This window comes from Zeus faber, assembly GCF_960531495.2.
Source record: "Zeus faber genome assembly, chromosome: 14".
NCBI classification, from domain to species: Eukaryota; Metazoa; Chordata; class Actinopteri; order Zeiformes; family Zeidae; genus Zeus; species Zeus faber.
The window spans coordinates 22852387-22871978 of record NC_137200.1 but is presented as its reverse complement, the minus strand read 5'-3'; the positions used below and the strand labels follow the sequence as shown (position 1 = coordinate 22871978).

Genomic DNA, 19592 nt, shown 5'->3' with positions numbered 1-19592 from the left:
CGACATCCCGGCTCTCATGATCTCGTCGACGAGCAGGATGTTGCTGGCGATCACCGTGCTAAAAGACGGGGAAAATAACTTCAGTTAAGTGTCAAGTGACGTTCAAAATAAATGAAATGAACTAAAAGTAAAGCACAATATCAATCAAATTCACTTTCTTTTTGGAGATGCTAACAGTGGCTCAGATCCTTACACTTGTCCATTTTTCCTGCTTCCAACTCGTCAACTTCAAGAACTGACTTCACTTGCTGCCTCATATATCCTTAATATAATAATAGTATATATATATATATAAAAAATAATATATCCCAACCCTTGACAGGTGCCATTGCAGAGCTGCCAACCTTGGGAAAATATTTAGAGCACCACAACAGTAACAGGGAGTCTCCGTGGCGTTTGAGTTACTGCAGTTAAATTACTCCAGTTATTCGCACTGTGGCTGTCTCGTAACGAGACCAATCACATGGTATGAGAGCTACTACGGACAACTGTACACAGTATACTCATTTATCTCATTAGGATTTGCCCCTTGAAATGCATCCTCTCGTAAGTTACCGAACCCAGTTTACCAACTACAGATGCGCTGATTGCAATTTTCTTGGCCCATTCCGGCCAATTTTGATTTTCATCTAATTGTATGGTCATAGTAAACACTTAATATAAAATATCGAATATAAAAGTTGTCGTCCGATCATTTCAAGTTTATATCCGTGGTTGGATAAATCAAATGTTCTTATCGTTAGGTCTCATTGGGTATATGTGCTGTACGTCAATGACAAATACATCATGTGATCTGGTCACGTGACAGGACAGCTGCACATACCGACCACACTGCAATTTTCTGTTACCACAACACTGAGATTGCTGGTTTGACACTGTGTTTATTATTGTTCATTGTTCACTATGGAACAATAAAAGAACATCAAAGTGCCCCTGAGTTCCAATAAAAAATATACAACATGGAACGGTCACGGTCAAATAAATTAGAATGTGAGATGGTCACCAAGTTTCAGTATAATGTAACCTGTAACTCACTGAGTTTTAGAACACAAAATGTAAATTACATGGAAATGTCCAGTTCAAACTTAAGTGCAAATTTACATGTATTACATTCATATGGTACTTGCCATTCCAAAATTAATTGCAATAATTGCAAAAATAAACATTACGGATAAATGGCCAACTCTTCACTGGAAGTCCTCCTTCCCTCACCGTACATTCAACCAACTGAATCAAATCGAACGACTCGTTTTACTGAGTGACTCGTCTAGAACAGTCTCCCAAAAAGTCAAACCTTTCATCATCTTTGTCTTTTTTGAGCGCCAACTACATTAAATTTGTATCAGGTTTGAGTATCAGAACTTTTTTTTTTTTTTTTTAAGTTGTTGCTGATCCGTATGTATCCGACATAAAACAATGTTTTATTTATAGCTAGACTTAACAAGAAGGGCTCAACTACTGGGCGCTCCCACCAGGGGCAGCAGAGTGTCCTGCTCTGTTGAATACACGCAGGGAGGGAGTCTCTCCCTGATGCAGAGGTACAGAGCAGAGTCACTGTAGCACAGAAGTAAAGAGCAGGGAGAACCACGCTGGAGTCCCTGGGTGTTCACTGTGCACTTTAACTACAGAAATAACGGAAAGCAGCTCTACTGCTGCAAGATCAATACTGCAAGGCTGACATTTTCATTCCTCAGTTCCGGCCAGAACTCCAAGTTTCACAGTGAAAACAAGAACTGTTCATAGTGACAGAAGGTTCGACTCTTTGAGATTCGGTTTTGAGTCTTTTTTCAGAGTCCTTGCTCGTTTGGTTCAGTCTGACGCACGGTGGTCAGAGGCCGGTCGTCCTGAACGATGAGCGAGAATCACAAGAGTCTGTTCGGCTCTGAGTGGAATCTTTTTAATCCGTCAAGTGACTTTGGTGGATTGGAAAGAGTCAACCAGTCAGGTTCAATTCAAACTCCAAACGGCAGATGACTTTAATCCTCAGTCATTATTCTCAGTCTGTGAGGTTGAAGATTCACTCGCCCGACCCACTCCTTTGAATAGCTCCTGTCGTTACGAATAAATGGCCCCAGAGCCGTGCATCACAGACTATTAGCAGCCCATAATAATAAGCACAGACATGTTTGTGATGTTTTTCAGTGGATAACAGGATGGTCAGATGCCACAGGTTTATAGAATTCTAAGAATTCTGCCATGACAGAAAAATAGTTGGGAAACACTGCTGTAGATGATCGGACCACTGTGTGCCATTCAACAGCACATTTTGAGCCAAGACATAAGTAGAAACCAGTATTTGTATAGGAAATTAATGCAGATTTAGAAAATAGGCTATGAACCTGGTTTGAGCAGGAACTTCGTCACAGTGGGTTGGAATTGAGCATTTGTACAGGTACATGACCAGACAACATGAAATAACATTTTTCCCTTAGCTCACCATGAGTGGAGGAGCTGCTTCTTGACGCTGTAGTTGTCCCACACACCGGCTTCTCCCGCCACCATGGGTTCACCTGCGTACAGCAGAAAACAACTGCAGTTAGCATATAAGCATGCTAAACACACTCCAGGTTTAGCGTTGGAGCTCGATTCAATCTGAAGTTTGTTTGCTTTGGGGTTTGATCTTCCCGACACGATATGAGTTTTGTTCTGACAGGGCCAACCTTAAAAAGGTTCTCCCTCTGCAGTCACACAGTGAGGACAGAGAGACAAGCCATAAGGACTGTCGATGCTGAACTCACCAGGGGTCCTCACTGAGACACATACATAAGCCCCAACTGCACTACTGTAATGTATATTGCACATTGTACTGCATACTGTACTGTTTCTGTATTGCTGTCATACAGTTGTATACTGTATATCTGAAACTACCTCACTTTATTCACATTCCACTTTACTGTACATATCTGTATATACATAGTCTATTCCTCTTGTTTCTATTTTGCATCCCCATTCAGTATATATATATAGTCAGTATATAGTTACCTAATTTACTTTGCTATGTGTCCTTGTACTTATTAGCTCAGTTAGATTAGTTAGCCATTACTTAAGTCTTTGTACTTATTGTGCATAATCTCCGGGTGCGTTGCAAGTACATTTCACTACATATATGTATGAACATATATATAAATATGTGATAAATAAACATCTTGAATCTTGCTTCCCCCCCACTTCACCTTTTTAGATGAAATGGCAAATTAAACAAAATGAATGAAAGAAAGAAGCTGTGCGGGGCGCTACCTGAGCTGAGGTCGACGCCCACCAGCTGACCAGACTCTTTGTACTCGGTCTGCAGCTTCACCAGAGTCTCCTGGGGGTCGTAGCCTGAGTTGAGGGCCAAAACCTGCGATGAGGAGAGGAGCGGAAGGAGGATGAGAACCGAGGAAGCGATCAGGAGGAGAACTGAAAAATAAGGTCAAATGTTTTAGAAAGTGAGTGGCCGGTGTGGATCGTCCACCTTGGGAATGACGAGCAGGGCGTCGGCGAAGGCCTGGACCCCCAGCTGGGCTCGTCCCTTCACCGTGGGCTTGTGTTTGACCAGAGCATCGGCCACGGCAACCTCGAACGCCCCTGCCCCCGACACTACGCAGCCTGAGGAGAGAGAGACAGAGATGGAGGGATCACGAGGAGAGCTACACCCAAAGGCCAAGACGAGGGATGTAGCTTTTAGTTCTCACTCCAGGGTTACTTCCCGAGAGTACAAATATTAATACTGACATTTTAAGTGACTTCACACTGTGTTTATTGTTTATTATGTATTGTTCAATATGATTCAGATAAAAACACATTAAATCAACTTGTGTTGCATGATCAAAATTGCAAGGCTTTACTTATTCATCATTCTGTGTTCATCAAAACAAGCTTGAGTTTCACTCAGATTACTGGGATAACTCGGTTTGTGAGGTCTTTAGGATAGTGGTCTGTCGTGGGATTATTTCTAGATGGCTAGATTGATTAAAAAAAAAAACCCACTAAACCACTAAGCTCCCAACAGCAGCAGCAGAGTGTCCTGGTCTGTTGACTACATGCCGGGAGTGTCTCCCTGATGCAGAGGTAAAAAGCACAGTCACTAGAGCACCGAAGTAAAGAGCAGGGAGAAGAACCATGCTGGAGTCCAACAAATATATACACGCACTGAACACTTTATAAGGAACACTATACTAATACTTGGTAGGGCCCTCCTTTGCTCTCAAAAGTCTCAATTCTTGGTGGCATGGATTCAAAATTTTCGGCATGGAAAGGGGACAGTTTTATTTTCTAAACTATGTCAACGTTTTTCCCCACAGCAGCGCACCTTCCTTGTGTGTAGACAACTAGGAACGGCAGAGACTACACCCGAAAGAGAAAGATGCGAGCGGAACCTAATTACTTCCAAAAAGAGAGCCTGTCATTTGGACATGGTTTGGTTACAGAGAACACGATACTGAACAAACAACCATATTCTACGACTTGTATGAAATATGTGACAAAGACAGGCAACACTACAAATCTGTTCAATCACCTGAAGATAAAGGACGTCACCCAGTACCTCAACCAAACAAACTTCACTAACAAAATATATGTTCAGCTCCTCTAGTTATGAGGGGACGAGCACCAAATGGAGAGAGATAACATCAGCAATCTCATTTCATATAGCCAAGGACATGATTCCGATTTACACAGGGGAAAAAGGATCCTGAAAGCTGAGGAAAACATTCAAATCGAGATGCGAGCTGCCCAGTAGGAAATATTTCGCAGAGGTAGCATCGCCTAAGCTCAACAAACACGTCAGGGAGAAGGGTACGGCAAGAATGTCAAAGGTAAAGAACCTTTCTACGATGACTGACCTCGGTCTAGGCACTATCCATATATCAGTAGCAGCTCTTCTTCCTCATTCTTTCTGCTTTCTGACAGCGACACAGACACACGCACACTTGCTAGCTCACTGTCCTCACAAGTGTCATGTGCTCTGGTTTGTTATGTTGCTAATCATTAAAGTTGGCAAGTGCAGAGCCTCGGTGACCAGTTTGGAAAGAAAACAGCAGGAGTGCTGTTTGAAAATACTTTGCATTTGAGGCAAAACGTAAACATACCTCAGAGAATTTGAGCAGATTTTTTTTGTCCACCAGACACCACTGCACCGTGCGTGTGCTCTGGTTTTCATGTGTTTTTATTTTAGATCCATTTATTTTAGTGTTTCCTAACTTGTATGAAACAATTAAATAAGGGTTCAATAAGGGAACGGTAACAGCTTAGCACAGATCACATGCGCACTATCATGGGGGCGTCCCGGTCACGGAAATCTGCTACCTCTATGCGCATTCAGGCACAGACCACCCCCCCAAAAAAATGCATGCATACAGGTATGCAGTGAAATGCAAGTGCCTGCAGAGATTGTGCACATTTTTAGCAGCAAAAGAATTTCCAAATTTAACAATCTATAAATTGAAAGCGTATAAAAATATAAATAATAGAAATGCGGAAGGATAGATAAAATCAAGTCAAAAATAGAGTCAGTACAGCCAAAGAAAAATAAATACATTTTGTGTCTCCATTTGTTATTAAGTTATATATTTTATCAGGTGCAAAATAACATGATCTCGGATTTTTATATATCTAATATATATATAAAGGCCACCCCACTCTAAATATCGGCAATCGAAAAACACGTCAGCCGAGTGTGTACTACTACTACCTACACGGAGTAAACCCTGATAGCGACAGACACATTGAGATGGTGGAAAGCTCACGAGGCCAACTACCCTCAGCAACCTCGCAAAAAAGTATCTTTGTCCCCACCACAAACTCGCCATCAAGGAGAGGTGAGGTGTAATATAGTCACATGTCATGGGGGTTGCTTAAAGACAGAGACTGTAGACAGGCGTGTCTTCCTCTCTTTTAACCTCAGACGTGAATTTTATAGCATGTCTGTCATACAAAATGGTGTTTAGCGGCTAAACTTGTTATTTTTCACTAATTTGCACAAATTTATTGAGACAAGAGTACCAAAGCTTGAATGTTTTACAAGGCATATATGACGGTTCCATCTGTTCTTGACTTATTTTTCTATTTAATTTAAGATTCCCATGTTTTATTTATTTTTGTACTTTAGTAGAAAGAAGAAGAAGAAACAGTCTTTAATTGTCACACGACACTCCACAACACATGCTTGCACACACACACACACATGCACATGCTTGATGGTGGCCGGTGAAATGGCTCCTCTGCTTTTGACCCATCCTGGCTTGTCCTCCGGGGGCACAGCCAGGAGCAGTGGGCAGCATACGTGGACGCGCCCGGGGACCAGGTGATAAGTGTCCATCGCTGGTCAGACGATGATGTTGTGCATGTTTTTTTTTGGTGGGGGTCCTTACTGACGTGAGGTGGAGGAAACCCCATGTGAACACGGGGAGAACATGCAAACTCCACACAGAAAGGCTCCTGTTTTGGAAGATAACCCGCCGGAGCACGGTGCCAACAGCGCCCCAGGCAGGAATCGAACCCAGGACCTTCTTGCTGTGAGGCAGCAGTGCAATGCACTGCGCCACCGTGCCACAATACAATACAGTATTTGAGATTTTTCTTATTTATTTTCTTATGTTGTTGGCACCAAATTCTGACCCCACTATCTGTGTGTCTCAGCAGAAATTGAGATTAATACAGCATTAATACAACCAGGTTACGTTTTTCTAGCCTTTAACTGTCCCGTTTTGGTGAGCCAGTACCCACTGCAGCTTCAGCTTTGTGTTCTTGTTGTTCTGCTCGCCGCAGTTGTACTGGGTGGTTATCTGAGTGACCGTAGCCTTTGTCAGCTCCAACCAGTCTGGCCATTCTCCGTTGACCACTCATCAACAAGGCGTTTCCGTCCTCAGATCTGCAACTCGCTGAATGTTTTTTGCACCATTCTGAGTAAACTCTACACTGTTGTGCATGAAAATCCCAAGAGATCAGCAATTACAGAAATACTCAAACCAGCCCACCTGGCACCAACCTTCATGCCATGCTCGAAAAAACACTGAGATCACATTTTTTCCCCATTCTGATGGTTGATGTGAACACTAACTGAAGGTGTTGACCCGTATCTGCATGATTTTATGCATTGCACTGCTGCCACATGATTTAATAACTGCATGAGTGCAAGTAGGTGTACAGGAGTTCTTAATAAAGTGCTCAGTGAGTGTATATAGATATATACCCATATGCTTAAGAATCCAGACCTGTCTTCAAAAATCAATAAAAAAATACCAGAATCGATATTTAATTTATTGATGAAAGACATGATTAGAAATCTGCATGTTGTCATGTGTCGAACTACCATTACCGCTAAGGTGAACCACCAAAATGGGAGCAGTTTGTCGGGCTTCAGCTCTCTTACCGTCCTCGATGGCGTTCTTGACGGCGCGCAGGCCGTCCCGAATGGCGTCCTTGATCTGCGTCAGGGTGTGTTTGTTGGGTCCCTTCACCAGCAGAGTGACGGAGCGGGGGTTCCCACACTTCTCTATGAACGTGTACTTCTCCTCTCCCTGAGGGGAGGTAATCTGATTAGTTGTAACCCCTAACCAGCACTGACTCTGGCACAAACGTTAGGCTGGTGTTTATAGTTACATTTTGAGGTTTTGTTTATATTGTTGACATATATTCTTCCATCTTCCAGTTGAGTTTTATGTTTGTTTGTTTTGACATTAGCACTTCCCAAAACATGAAATAAAAGCAATTTAACAATTTCCTTTTTTTTTTTTTTAAGTACTGCAGCTGAACTGGAAACCATTGAAACTGACCAGTGTGTGTTCGTAGACCAGCCCAGCGTGTCCCAGACACTCTGGTGTGAGGTCGTCCACAGAATTCATGGGAATGCCACCGCACGCCAGAGTGAGTCTGGAGAGAATCAGAGAAGAGACAAATAGTAATTAGTATTTAGTAATTAATAAGAATAACATTAATAATTATTATAACTTATTTGTATAAAACCTTTGATACATAACATGCAAATCAAAGTGATTAACATTGATAGAAAGCAATCAAAGCGTAATGATAATAAGTAAACATGCAAAATGCATTTAATAATTGAATATGCTTTCTTATACCTTCAACTTCAAGCCATTTGTAAAATGGTTTTGCTTGATTTACAGACACATTTAACCCTCAAACTGCCTTGTGTCACATCTACCCCCAGTTTGTCATTTAGAGTGTGAATCATTTCCGCACTGTTCAATTTAAGCACAACAGTTTCTTAATTCCCTCTAGAAGACGGCTTCACTCCCAGCTTCCATCTGGACTGCATGGAAATTTTAGAAATCCATTCTCCCTGCATACCTCTCCATGTTCCTCCTCTTTGCCCTGCGCAGCGCGACGATGCCTTCCTTGGCGAGGGCGTCCAGGGAATAAGGATCAATACCCTACATGGGAAAAATATCAAATAGATAGCAAAAGGATAAACACCCTACAAGGGAGAACAGTGAGGATCAATACCCTACAAGGGCAAATATCAAATAGTAAGGATCAATACCCTCCAAGGGGGAATATAACAGTAACGATGAATACCCTACACAGGGAAAAATCAAACAGATAGTGAAGCTCAATACCCTACAAGGGGGAATATAAGATAGTGCTTATCAATAGCCTAGGGTATATCAAATATACTGAACTTCATAGAGCCCTCTTCCATCCTCAGATATAGAAAGTGTGGCCTGGGATATCCTGATATGAGACTGGGTGTGGTCTGGTATTCATCAAGACAGTCTCAGTAAATTAAAGCAGTTTTCTGAACTTGATAATGTCCACGTTACCAATGACCGGTTCTCAGATATTTGTGTGTAAATATCTTTATGAAAGCGGCAATAGTAACACTTAAAATATCATGTCAAATTGTCAATATTGAGGTTTTTGTCCCAAGAAAATTTTGATACACGATTATGGCAATATTGCTCCAGTCCGCTGCGTTTTTTTGTCGTAAGAATAAAAATGGAAATATGGCCATTATCTCTACTGTGCAAGTCGTTTATGGATATCAAACTGGAACGACACTGCCTGAAATCTGCCCAAGGCAACTGCATGAACCCCTCCAACTCCTGACCTTCTGGTTGATGACGACAAAGCCCTTGTCGCCGCTGGGGCACACAGCATTCTTCAAGGCGATGATCTTCTGCACGCGCTCCTCAATGAACTTCCTCTCGGCCGCCACCAGCTTCTCACGCTCCTCGGCACTCTTGTAGAAGAAGCCGGAGTTCACCTCAGTCTTCTCGTACTCCAGCGACACGTTGCAGGTAAGGACGTAGGCATCCTCCACCCGTTTCTTCATGTCTGGGTGGCGGGCACCGTGGTCCAGCACCAGCCCCCTGATCAGCCTGGAGACGAGAGGGGAGGTAGAGATTAAAAAATGGACCCAAACGTTGCGGAAAATAAAAACTACTCATCAATAGTTGTATTTCACGACACTTTATCCTTAGTGCAGTAAATCCATAATATTATAGTAAAGTACTCTATAAATAAAAATGGGATTTTTTAAGTTAAAAAAAAAAGGAATTCTGTGCCTTGCACTGTATATAAAGGAAATTGCAGTTCACACACACACACACACACACACACACACACACACACACACACACACACACACACACACACACACACACACACACACACACACACACACACACACACACACACACACACACACACACACACACACACACACACACACACACCTGAAGTGACCTGAAATCCCAACATTTGTATTGATCCACCTAAAAGTTAATTTTATGGATAGATTAGATTCCACTAATTGTCGTTGCAAAGAGGCAACAAGTACTGAGGCAACAAAATATATTTCTCTGCATTTAACCATCCTAGTAACTAACGTATCTAGGAGCAGTGGGCTGCCATATGGGCAATAATAATAGACAATAAAGCAGAGGTTTGCCTGGAAAAGAAAATTTGACAATGTACAGTAATGAAACCTTTAGTGCACTATGTTAAAAAAGGATATTCTACAAATTGTATTAAAAACTTTCAGTAAAAGAAAATAACTATTGTGTGTTGCAGAGTATTGTGTATTGTGTGTTGTATGAATTATTTTTTTATAGGATTGAATAGAATGTTTCTTTTTTAAAGGTTCATTATGTTGTAGCTTTGTTTTTTGTTTTTTTTAGCTAATTCTTAAGATTTTTCACATAAGTCATCATTTTTTGATATATTATAGGGGTGTCACGATTCTCCAAATCCACGATTGGACTTTTGATTTTAAAGGTCACGATTCCATTTAAACTTTTCCAGCACTGAGAGCTATGCTGTTGTTCGACTATCGAGTCTTGATTTGTAAAGAAAAATACTTTCTCTACAGTTTCTCTATCAGTAACCTTTATTTGAATATTGAAAGTGATAAATAACAAAAATATGAGAATATTTAAACAACACAACTAACCAGTCAAGAGCTTTAACAAAACTACTTTAGAATAATAAACAATAAGTTACTTATTACCATGTTTAAGTTACTCACCAAAATAAGCGTAGAAAAACAAAATTTTTGCCGGAGGGGAAGGCTGGTAGTAAAAGGCAAATTACAACCAGCAGCTCTGATCAGAGCCATCTTTTCTCCAAACAGAGCAAAACAAAACTCTCGATGTATTTAATTTACTGTTTCCCGCTGCTGATCTGCTGATGGAGCAGATCGCTCCTGAAAAGAATCCCACCCGTTTTCTCACGGCAAGCGGCCCCGCACGGTCTGGTGGTTGGGACCCCCTGCGCCAGAGGACATTTCCTCTGCAGCGGTTGGGTTTATTTCCCCACTTTCATGGCCACATCTGTAGAATTACTGGACATTGTCTGTCAAAGGCGAACTCTCCCTTGTATGCACAGTAAACGCGGCTGCGCACTCTGTGTACCGTTCACACCGTTACCGGGAATATTTCTCTAATATGCGTTCACTGCGCAACAAAATAGATGAACCTATATTGAAATCGGTTTTTTTGTAATATTCAAATTACATCGAATTTCTTTCCTGCAGCCGTAGTGCCTGGTCTGCAGTGTGCATTGACGGATGCTGCGCAGCGGAGCCCTTTAGAGCCGGCCCACTTCAAACTCTGAACCAAATTTCATGAAAGTCTATTCCAAGCCGGACGAGTCACAGTTGACACCCCCCAGCGCAAACTGAATTTGTTCACCAGTGGATCTTGACTGCCCCAATATGGCGACCATGACAACATTACCCACAAAAATACGGGAGAATCACTAACCTGCTTGTGATTTCGAAGTTCGAAATCGAACACTCATTTCAATTGATCTTCGATTTCGAATCGTGACACCCCTAATCTATTATAATTGCCCATTTTTTGATGTGAGCCGCTGTGATAAAGCATCCATCTAACCGTTAATGCAAGTTTGCAAACACAAGTTGTATGGGAGCAAGTGTCCTGCTCTGTTGAATACACGCAGGGAGAGAGTCTCTCCCTGATGCAGAGGTACAGAGCAGAGTCACTGTAGCACAGAAGTAAAGAGCAGGGAGAACCACGCTGGAGTCCCTGGGTGTTCACTGTGCACAAATAGATAGATATACTATATATACCCATATGCTGTAGAATCTGAGCTGACGAATATATATAATAAATATGAATAAATATAGCTGCATTCAACAACACACAGGGTGCAGGTTAATCATGTTAAATACCAATTTGTTTTCAGAGTTACCGTTACACACACCATCACTTTGTATCGACACCAATTACATATTTTCAACTTCCCATGGAACGTAGCATCAGTTTGTGCCGTCACTCGTCTTTACTACTAAAACAAGTTACAATTGTCCAAGTTTCCATTGACAACCTCCAGAGACACTCTAAATACTGACACATACACGGGATGTTTTTGACTGTTTGACTCCTACAGTTTGTATGTTACAAGTGGCTCGAATGCCACAAAATAAGGGACACAACATTGTATCTAACACTGGGTCAGGTAAGAAAAGAATGTGTTTGTTTACAAGAAGGGCAAGAGAGATAAAATATCAAACTGAAACCCCAGCCGACATCAAGCAGGCAAGACAATACACGCACACGGAGTTTGGAATCACCACAGAACAATAGTCTTTGCCACGCATCTTGCGAAGGTGCAAAGTGCGTGGCATTGACTATTGTTCTGCGGTGGTTCCCAACTGCGCACTAATTCCTGCTCCAAATGTAGATCAATATGGATCAACTTTGAACCACGAGATGTCTGAGGAGTCCTGGTTCTAACCAGACCTCAACCATGTCCATGGGATCAGCTATTGTCGTGTTCCAGACGCTGTTAGCCAGAAAAATGCCAAAGAGAATAATAAATAACAACAATAATAATAATAATAAAAAGGGCTGGACCCCTAATAATGGTTTCACTTAACACTGGATTTTATTAATTGCCACTTTAACGCACTTTTACACGATAGTTGCAATGTCAATAGCGTCTATGGTCCAGTTTTGGTTGATCAAATGGGTTTCTTCCCCTTACTATGGACAGACTCTTGGCTTACAAAAAAGTAAAAAGCCCTAACCCTCGTTCCTTTGAAATTTAGTGATGTAAAGGTTACGAAATCTCCCTAAAATCGAGGTATCCTTAAAGTTGAGTACTGAGTAAAAGAGCGGTTCCATGGTGGATAATTTAAACTCTGTTGGAGACTCACTGCGTGTCGCTGTCTGTCTTGTGCTTCATCTCCATGATCTCCACCATGTACAGGTCGATGGGCTCGCCGGGTTTAGTGATGGCCAACACGCTGTCAACTACAGCCTGGAAGACAAGACAAAGCAGAAGGTTTGCCCCAAAGCTCTTTACACAGGACAGAAACATGAAACTAATTTAAGAAAAGTACAAAACAAACGACATGCATTCTTTGACAGAACTTAAAAATATAAATATTTTAAGGAGATTCTTTTTTGTCCTTTAAATATGACGAGGAGTTGTCAGGCTTTGTCAAGCCTGGTCTGTATGATTTACTCCATTTAAATCAACACAATTCACAACAGAAAATCAGCCACGTAAAGCAGACACTATAGTCTCGCAAACACTCAAGGAGGAACACCGCGCGGTCGCAAGCGTGCTAGACATATTCCTAGATTTGTTGTTTTTATTTGATGCACCACTGTTTTATACTGTTACTGTACTATTTAGATATATAAATGTATTTTATGTTACTAAATTGTGGCTGTCCTTCTACAATTATTTAAAGGAATTGTTATTTATTCCTACAAACTATTCATGATTAATAATTGTAGCATACGCTTGATGAGAAGTGTGTGTGTGTGTGTGGGGGGGGGAGCAGCTAGTCGACTAGGCAGGGCTCCAGACTAACTTTTTACATTGATGGCACTGGCGCACCTTTTTCCATTTATGCTATGGGCACACTAGACGACTTTTAAAGTGGTCAGATCACTGTACTGTTCACACTACACAACTTACTGTCTTGTGTCTCTCAATTGTAAAAAAAAAATAATAATAATTTAAAGTGTTGGTGTTTAAAGTGCTTGACAAACTCAACTTACAATAAAAACCAGCAATTTGAACAGACGTCCCACCCACCCCCCCACCCCAAAAGTGTTGAGTACGAGAACTCACTTTAGGATACTTACCGATACAGTGTATCGATACAAGTACTTTGGAAAACAGTGCGATCCTCAGTTACCACAATATTGCGATTGGCGATTTTGACTGTGTTTGTTATTGTTCATCACTCACTATGGAACAATAATAGAACGGAACGAATACAACGTACGAGGGTTAATGTACATAAAATCCCACTATATGCTGACAAAATAATCTCCAGAAAATAGGCTGTTTATAGTATTGTTCAAAGGCAAATGTATGCCCACCCAGTTGGTGTTTGTTAAAAAATATTTTAATAGATTTTTTTTTTTTTTTAATCAGACCTGCTAAATGTCATGTGCACCGATGTGACCAAGAAAAATGTTTAGTTGCTCTAGACAGATTTTTTGGTTGCATGTGACCAAAATGGTTACACACTGGAGCTCTAAACTAACTGAAATTCTTGTTAGTAGAAAACTAAATAAAATTGCCCATCCCTAATCTCTACATGTGGAAACGTCCATCAGGTGTAATCCAAGTGGCCAAGGGTCAGCTATCGACCCCCCCTCCCTTGACCTCTCCCTGGGTCCTGAACCCTGCCCCCACAAGCCTCACCTCGGTGAGGAGGTCCGCCAGCTCCTTGTGGACCTTGGTGCGCAGGGAGGTGCGCGCCACGTTCAGCAGAGTGTCTCTGTCCATCTCCTGCTTCACCTTCACCTCCTCCAGGACGGCCAGCGCCTTTTCCTTGGCCGCCTCAAAGCCCTCAGCGATTATCCTGGGATGCAGGCCCTGCAAAATAACAGGGAAACTCAAAGTCAAACAATGCGTCGACAGTGACACTAAAATGGGGGATTTCAAAAGACACTGATGGATGCATTGATTCTTTAGTCATATAGGAGGTAAGTGGCAGCGTCACAGGAGCTCACATTAAAAATAGGCAAAAATAAAGTGATAATCAATAGTAGTGTTAACGTGGTAGAGGTGTCTCCATGGGATTATTCCATTGTAAAAAGTCTGCCGTGGAAGATAGGTTGGGAAACACCAGTCTAGGGACTCACACACACACACACACACACACACACACACACACACACACACACACACACACACACACACACACACACACACACACACACACACACACACACACACACACACACACACACACACACACACACCTGGACCCAGAGAATCTGTCTCCCACTCACCTCTGACACGTAGAGGTCGGCCTGCTTCAGCAGCTCTCCAATGATGAGGACGTTAGACGTTGTTCCGTCTCCTGTGATGTCGTCCTGCGCGGTGGCCACCTTGGCAATGAGAGATGCTGTGGGATGCTGGATTTGCTGAGTCAGAAAAAAATCAGTGTTAAATCATTATATTGCCTTTTTTTGGGTTATTTTTTTTTATTGTAAATTGTTAGGTTACTGTACATTCCAGTACATTTTTAGGATTATGGCATATTGCCAGTTTCTTTTTTTTTTTTAGACACTTTTTTTTAACGTGAGCTGCTGTGATCACAATTTCTTTCCGGGGATGAATAAAGAATTATCTATCTGAACACAAATTACAGTATGCTTATATAATCCCACTTTTCATGTCCTGGTCTGTTGAATACATACAGGGAGGGAGTGTCTCCCTGATGCAGAGGTACAGAGCAGAGTCACTGTAGCACAGAAGTAAAGAGCAGGGAGAACCACGCTGGAATCCCTGGGTGTTCACTGTGCAAATATATACACGCTGATCAGCCACAACATTAAAACCACTGACAGGTGAAGTGAATAACATTGATCATCTTGTTAAAATGGCACCCGTCATGGGGTGGAATATATTATGCAACAAGTGAACAGTCAGTTCTTGAAGTTGATGTGTCGAAAATTAGGCAAGCGTAAGGATTTGAGCGACAAAGGCCAAATTGCGATGGCTAAGAGTCGGTCGAAGAGTCGGCCAGCTTGCTGCGTAGCCGCAAACCGGTCGGAGTGCCCATGCTGACCTATCCGCTGTTTGACTGGGGAAGAGATGGCCTCATGATGCAAGGCAAGCCGGCGGATGCTCACAATGTTCTGCTGGGAAACCTTGGGTCCTGGCGTTCATGTGGATGTTACTTTGACACGTGCCACCTACCTATAGATTGTTGCAGACCAAGTACACTACTTCATGGTATCTGTATTCCGTGATGGCAGTGGCCTCTTTCAGCAGAATAAGGCGCCATGCCACACTGCAAAAAATGTTCAAGAACGGTTGACTTGACCTGTGAGTTGAGCTGGAACAACAAGCTGAAATCCATGTAGACCCCACCTCCTTACAGGACTTGCAAAGGATCTGCTGCTAACATCTTGATGCCACCTTCAGAGGTCTTGCGGAGTCCATGCCTCGATGGTTCAGAGCCGTTTTGGCGGCATAGCCAACCCGGTCCATCCGCATGATGTAGAAGAAAATATGATTCATCAGACCAGGCCACCTTCTTCCATTGCTCCATGGTCCAGTTCTAATGCTCACGTGTCCATTGTAGGGGCTTTCAGCGGTGAACAGGGGTCAGCATGGACACTCTGACCGGTCTGCAGCTACACAGCCCCATATGCAGCAAACTGTGATGCACTGTGTGTTCTGACACCTTTCTATCATAGCAGCATTAGCCTTTTCACCAATTTGTGCTACAGTAGCTCTTTGAGGGATCAGACCTGACGGGCTAGACTTCACTCCCCACATGCATCAATGAGCCTTGGACGCCCATGACCCTGTTGCCGGTTCACCGGTTGCCCTTCCTTGGACCACTTTTGGTAGGTACTAACCACTGCATACCGGGAACACCCCATGAGACCTGGTGTTTTGAAGATGCTCTGACCCAGTCGTCTAGCATCCCAAAGTGGTCCTTGTCAAAGTGGCTCAGGTCCTTACGCTGCTTCCAACACATTAACTTCAACAAATGAGTGTTCACTTGCTGCTTAATATAAATAAATGAATCCCGCCCCCTGACAAGTGCAATTGGAACGAGATGAGCAATGTTATTCACTTCACCTGTCAGTGGTTTTAATGTTGTGGGCTGGTCGGTGTATACCCATATGCTTGAGAATCAAGATGTTTTCCAATACTTACAAAATCTATTTTCAAAATACCATAATCTATATCGATATCTAATTCATTGATGAAAGACATCAGAGAAGCTGCATGTTGTCACGAGTCACTGGGTCTTAATCAGTATTTGAATACTGTGTTTTTGTCATTTTGTATTGAATCTTGATTGGTTTTAAATAACGGTAAAATTACAACATATTGCGATATCTAGATACTTCATTTATCTCATGTGGGAAGTGGAGCATCACAGAATAGAAAAAAAGTGGAAGTAATAGGAATAAAGGAGAACAACGGGAATGGCAATAAACCACAGAATTAGCTGAAAAATTGGCCATATACAATAACAATAAAATATACTCAATAAATACAAAATTGGCAATACATAAAAGAGCAAGAATTTTAAACCAAAAAACAACATTGTGGTATTTTTGAAAATACTATCATGGGTGTGAATCTATTCATTGCAAACTTCTGATGCATGTCCACTTACCGTTAGAGATGTTAAATCAAACAATCATGTTCATGTTAACTTTGTAATAGATGGATACATGTGTTATTTGCAAAACATTATTTAATCTCTTTCTTGACTGCACTGTTCACTCCAGGGATTAAGTCTTATCTTGAGCCTGTTTCCCACATGGAATCATTAACATTGCTGTATAAAAAATATCCGGCAACAGCAGTAGGTATGTATGAAAGTATGTAAATGTATGTGACGAATAAACCTCTTGAATCTTGAATCTCGGTAATCATTCACACATCAGCCTCCTTCATGAAAAATGTCCGTATGGAGTCCATTCCCAAATAGAAGACTGTTACGTATACATTATGTAATGGGTCAGGGTTAGTACATTATGTTTAGTGCAGATGCGATCGTTTGGACAATCTGTTGGCAACGGGCGTACGATCTGAATCGGTTTAGTTTTTTCCTGGACCTCAGAGACCAGCGCTTCGGTTTCTACCTCCCTGCCCCTCCCGGACGGACTCTGTTCCCTCCGCTGATGGAGCAGGGACACAGGGACAGAGCCTTGCCCCCGCCCCCGGACGCAATAACCCAAACCCAATGTTGTGAAATCAGTGTGATCATTTTCAACCTGTTCTACACTCTCTGCCTCCGGAGAAGGGACTTTCCCCACCTGTTCTACCCCTCATGACATTTATTTGAAGAAAGATAATACATTTTAAGGATAAACAGTCTCCATAGAGACTGGACGTGTTTCCCTTTCTCGTCTTTGCAGCCGAGTGTCACTGTTTGGATCAGACTCTTACCATCTCATGTAACAAGACATTTCCATCTTTGGTCAACTTGATGTCGCCTGCTCCAGACACAAGCCTGCGGGCGGAGACACAAAACCCAAAAACTTAAAACTCATCAATTCATACACATTGCAGTCAGAATCAGGCTTAATTGACGAAGTACCCTTACACATACAAGGAATTTGACTCTGGTTACAGTGACAGAACAGTAAAAAATGTAAACGAGTAACAATAATAAGCATTACATAGCAAAATTATAATATTTAAAATGTGTGCAACGTGAGAGCAGCACACGTAAGGAGCCGGAATGTGCATTGGGGTAGACGACTAAATATGGAATTATTGAGTAGAAACAGTGGGGAAACACCCAGGATGTTCAGTTCATTAGTAATAAGAGATTTGGGGTTTTTTTTTGTATTTGCTGCAGTTTTTGTTCGTTTTGTGTTAACACTTTTAATTTCGTAAAATACATTAGAATGACTCAAATTAGCAACAGAGTTCATGGACTGAAGAATAAATCGTACGTGACAGTAATACGTCATATGCGTATTATACACATAATTAAACTTAGAGCAAAGAAAATAACGTAAATTATGTAAATAGAACGTGTTTTTATATATATATATATATATATATATGTGTGTGTGTGTGGCCATGATGGGGCAGGGCAGCGTGCCGGTGAGCCATGTGAGGCCTCATCTTAACACTTCCTACGGGGTGGGGCTCAAGTATTTTAACGATAAAAGACGTAAAAGACTCGTTGGATATATGCGTTGGCAGACGATAGGGACGGCAGCTATATCTGGCTAATCCTCCATCCCGTCCCACCCAAGGCTAACATTAGCATGCTAGCTAACAGCAGCGTGACACGGCGGCTAGCTTAGCACTTAGCACGCCGCCCAACAAAAGGCTCCGCGGGGGGACTCACATCTTCATGGTTCCCTTCGGCCCCAGGCTGCTTTTGAGCACCTCCTGGAGACCCCGAGCGGCGGCGATGTTCACAGCTAGGGCGGCCTGGGCCCGGGCGACCTCCGCCTTCGGGTTGAGGGATTTGATGGCAGCCATGGCGGAGCAGCGGGGCCAGCAGAGAGGGAGTGGTACCGGCCGCTGGGCAGTTGGTCTCGGGAAGGAGCCGCGAGTTTCCAGAAGGCTCCGACACGTGGTCTTGGGCCCGCCCTCTATCGATGCGCTGATTGGCTGTGCAACGTCACAATAATGCCGCTCCGAGAATAGAATGATTGGTTGGAACGTTTGTCAATCATACGAAGCGCTTTTTAACGCGGTAGTACAGACGCACGCAGGGATTTTCGGCTTTCGGGTGAAATTTCAGGATGAACCTAAAATGCACAGGTCCAACTGTTCAGTGTTTCAGTACTTTTCGCACAACTTGCTCTTCTCTAACAAGGAGCTGAACGGCAAAATTCACAACAGGTGTTTGATCCATGAATCGACCAATACGTTTCCTGGTTCAATTAGAATTGGTATTTAAACAGTCCTCTTCATCATGCTGTTCACGTTTTAACATCATGAGACCAAGACGACACATAACAACTGATCAACAGTACCTCACCACTGAGGCTTCAAACAGGATGTTCTCAGAGGGAAGTGGCCACTGAGCTTAGAGCGTCACAGAGTGTCATCAGCAGCTTGCAACAGAGATACAGAGACTGGAAGAGTCACAGAAAGGCATAGAAGTGGACGTCCTTTGGCCACATCCCACACTGATGAGCGCTTCATTGTGAACA

General features: G+C 42.4%; 1 protein-coding gene across 1 annotated transcript in view; it reads right to left on the bottom strand.

The window, feature by feature from the left end:
• cct6a (chaperonin containing TCP1, subunit 6A (zeta 1)) overlaps positions 1-18983 on the bottom strand; it is a 19310-nt gene extending 327 nt beyond the window's left edge. Inside the window, exons 1-13 of the mRNA XM_080014084.1 lie at positions 18776-18983; positions 17860-17923; positions 14727-14861; positions 14134-14307; positions 12623-12726; positions 9050-9320; positions 8290-8372; positions 7755-7851; positions 7352-7499; positions 3455-3588; positions 3238-3340; positions 2438-2510; positions 1-58 (exon numbers count right to left, since the gene is read on the bottom strand). The exon at positions 1-58 is cut by the window's left edge and continues 327 nt beyond it. Of these exons, the coding sequence (XP_079870210.1) occupies positions 1-58; positions 2438-2510; positions 3238-3340; positions 3455-3588; positions 7352-7499; positions 7755-7851; positions 8290-8372; positions 9050-9320; positions 12623-12726; positions 14134-14307; positions 14727-14861; positions 17860-17923; positions 18776-18912 (1581 nt within the window). The 5' untranslated portion in view covers positions 18913-18983. The remainder of the gene's footprint in view (positions 59-2437; positions 2511-3237; positions 3341-3454; positions 3589-7351; positions 7500-7754; positions 7852-8289; positions 8373-9049; positions 9321-12622; positions 12727-14133; positions 14308-14726; positions 14862-17859; positions 17924-18775) is intronic.
• Between the last annotated feature and the right edge of the window lie 609 nt (positions 18984-19592).